At 36.7% G+C, this 2,834-nt stretch overlaps 1 protein-coding gene across 2 annotated transcripts in view; it reads left to right on the top strand.

The window, feature by feature from the left end:
- Positions 1–2,834, top strand: part of slkb (STE20-like kinase b) — a 26,535-nt gene that overhangs the window by 13,696 nt on the left and 10,005 nt on the right. For both annotated transcript variants that reach the window (XM_016470228.1, XM_016470218.1), the window contains exon 7: positions 1,685–1,766. In XM_016470228.1, the coding sequence (XP_016325714.1) occupies positions 1,685–1,766 (82 nt within the window). The remainder of the gene's footprint in view (positions 1–1,684; positions 1,767–2,834) is intronic.

The following is a 2,834-nucleotide window of genomic DNA, read 5'->3' as shown; positions in this document are numbered from 1 at the left end:
ATGCTCCATAGTAGGCCTGGGCGATAAAACGGTATCGATATTTATCGACGGTACACCTTCTTCGATAACGATAGAAATTTTTTTTCGATATAGCGCACGATATACACGTGCTATGAGTGACGCAGACAGCACACACAAACACAAACACGAGAGCTGTGCCTGCCTGTGCTGAGGAGATTGTGAATAAAGAATGAATATTAGTCGAATTTAAAATAAAAATTTGAATGTTAGGTGTAGGAATGTTAGCGTCATCAGTGGAGCACGAGATGCGGTGATGATGTAAGTGACATTGTTGCATTTGAATGTTTTGTTAGTCTAGCCAACGAGACGTGCTGCTGCTGCGTTATTCATTCAAAATATGAGAGAAATATAGAAGCTCAATGCGGAGAAGATCTTGATTAGGTTAAAACTGAAACCAAGCCATTCACACAGAACGCACATATAGCGCATTTTTTAGACGGACAAATATGACTGCTGCACTCGCGTCTCACACAAGAGATGTAGCCATGCAAAGTTAAAACAGTTTAAACTTTTAGAAAACACGTCGCGAATTTGTGGAGGGTTATCCTTTTCACTGCGTCTCATATGTTTTTAAATACAATCTGAGTGAATGGCGCCCTCCTGTGGCCTCGGGAGACAAGCCAAAAGTTCCTTAAGACCTAATTAATCGGCATATAAAACATTAGAAATTAGATATTTGTTTAATTTTTATGGCTCATTCTCCAACTCCCCTAGAGTTAAACAGTTGTGTTTTACCGTTTTCGAATCCATTCAGCCGATCTCCGGGTCTGGCGGTAGCACTTTTAGCTGTAGCTTAGCATAGATCATTGAATCTGATTAGACCGTTAGCATCTCGCTCAAAAAGGACCAAAGAGTTTCCATATTTTTCCTATTTAAAACTTGACTCTTCTGTAGTTACATCGTGTACTAAGACCGACGGAAAATGAAAAGTTGCGATTTTCTAGGCCGATATGTCTAGGAACTATACTCTCATTCCGGCGTAATAATCAAGGAACTTTGCTGCCGTACCATGGGTGCAGCAGGCGCAATGATATTACGCAGCGCCTGAAAATAGGCTAACTTCCGTCAACATAACCAATGGTTATGGTGGTCAACCTGCTTGCACAGGGAGCGTGCTGGGGACTATTTTCAGGCGCTGCGTAATATCATTGCTATTTTATTATTATTATTTTTTTTTTTTCATTGTATTTTACCTATTTTAATACTTAAAAATTAATATTAAATATTAGTGTTTTCAGTGATTAACTTTAAGTAAGCTATTAATGACAGCGACAATAATCTAAATGTAGAAATAGGGCAAGTGAGCCTCTGCAATTAAATATACAGTAAATTAAAATTAATTTAAAAATTGTGGATGTATGTATTATTTCATATTAATTTAAAAATTGTGTTTATATGCGTGTGTGAATGTGCATGTGTATATACGCGATCAATGAAAGTCACTATTGGAAACAATGATTTCTCATGATCTCAAAAATGAAATGCTTAAATGCCTGAAATTAGTTTTGTAGACAAATATGATTATGCAATATAATTTTATTTATTTTATGCATTTATTTTATTAATTTATTTTATTATTTATTTTCGATTTTCTTTTTTTTTTTACCCGTACTTCCATTAGGTTTATTTAGTTGTAATGACTTCTCTCTGCATCCTTCTGCAGGTCTCCTAAGTTTAATGACTTCCTGAAACATGCGCTGGATAAGAACGTGGACAACAGGTGGAGCACAGCACAACTTCTTCAGGTGAATTGACATGTCCCACCTTTATTTCAACACTTATAATCTAAGACCACATCCTCACAAACTTGACATAACCTGAGTCAGTATAGCAGCAGTCTCTCAGTGTAAAAGCCCTGCTCTGCTGCTCGTCCGCCTGCTGCTCCAGGTGGCCTTTCTTGCCACATGAATCAGCAGCTGTTCATTTAGAAGTTTGTCTGTGTCAGGCACTTTCTGCACCAGCCTTCATCCTAAGAACTGACGTCAGCAAAGGAGATTTTCTTTCCGAGGCTTTAAGTAGGCCAGCCCTAGCACTGACGGCGAGCATATACACACACGCTTACTTACAAGCGCTAAATGCTGCAGTTAGAGGCTGAATGGGGTTGAAAATACAGAACTCCAGTTTTCCTCCAATTAAGGTGATCATATCAAAGAAGTTGCACATTCTCAGACCAGCTATAGACTGTCTGCATCAGGTCTCAAAGCCAAGAAAGGTAAGAAATGGAGACTAGGATCCTCATGGGACATTGATTTTGTTGTGCTCGTTTTCCTCTTGCCTGTTGAACACTTGAGTTTCGGGCATTTCCTGTTTGGCCTATCTTATGACAATGCAATAAATCTTAATGGTCCTAAATTAGGCCTTATTTTCTTAATGCCAAATAGTGATGCACATTGTATCATTATCATATTGGTTATCATACTAGATGTGGTTCTTGTCCACCTTACCATATTGGTTTAATTGTGGAGGCTCATTTTTATTTATTTTTGCATTTAGATTTGGCTGTCAAAGTAAATTTTTAAAAACACTAATAATTTAATGGCACTGTTTATTTATTTATTTATACTTGGCCACCAGTTCCAGCAGGCTTCAAAATGATATGAGACGAAGGTTGATTCATGTAAAATATATTTTCTCGTTGCTTCTTTTTTTTTTACCTTGCGCATTTGGCTGAATTTGTTTCTCAAGATCTTTGAAAACACTAATAATTTAATAGTATTGTTAGATGTAATCTTTTGCAAATCTCAAAATGCATATTAATTTTTCATATTGCACAATACAATTTTGTACAGTAGAATGTACTATATATATATATA

The sequence above is a fragment of the Sinocyclocheilus anshuiensis genome, unplaced genomic scaffold (genome assembly GCF_001515605.1).
Source record: "Sinocyclocheilus anshuiensis isolate Anshui unplaced genomic scaffold, SAMN03320099.WGS_v1.1 scaffold469, whole genome shotgun sequence".
NCBI lineage: Eukaryota > Metazoa > Chordata > Actinopteri > Cypriniformes > Cyprinidae > Sinocyclocheilus > Sinocyclocheilus anshuiensis.
The sequence above is the reverse complement of the archived record's forward strand: the minus strand, read 5'-3'. Positions and strand labels throughout refer to the sequence as shown.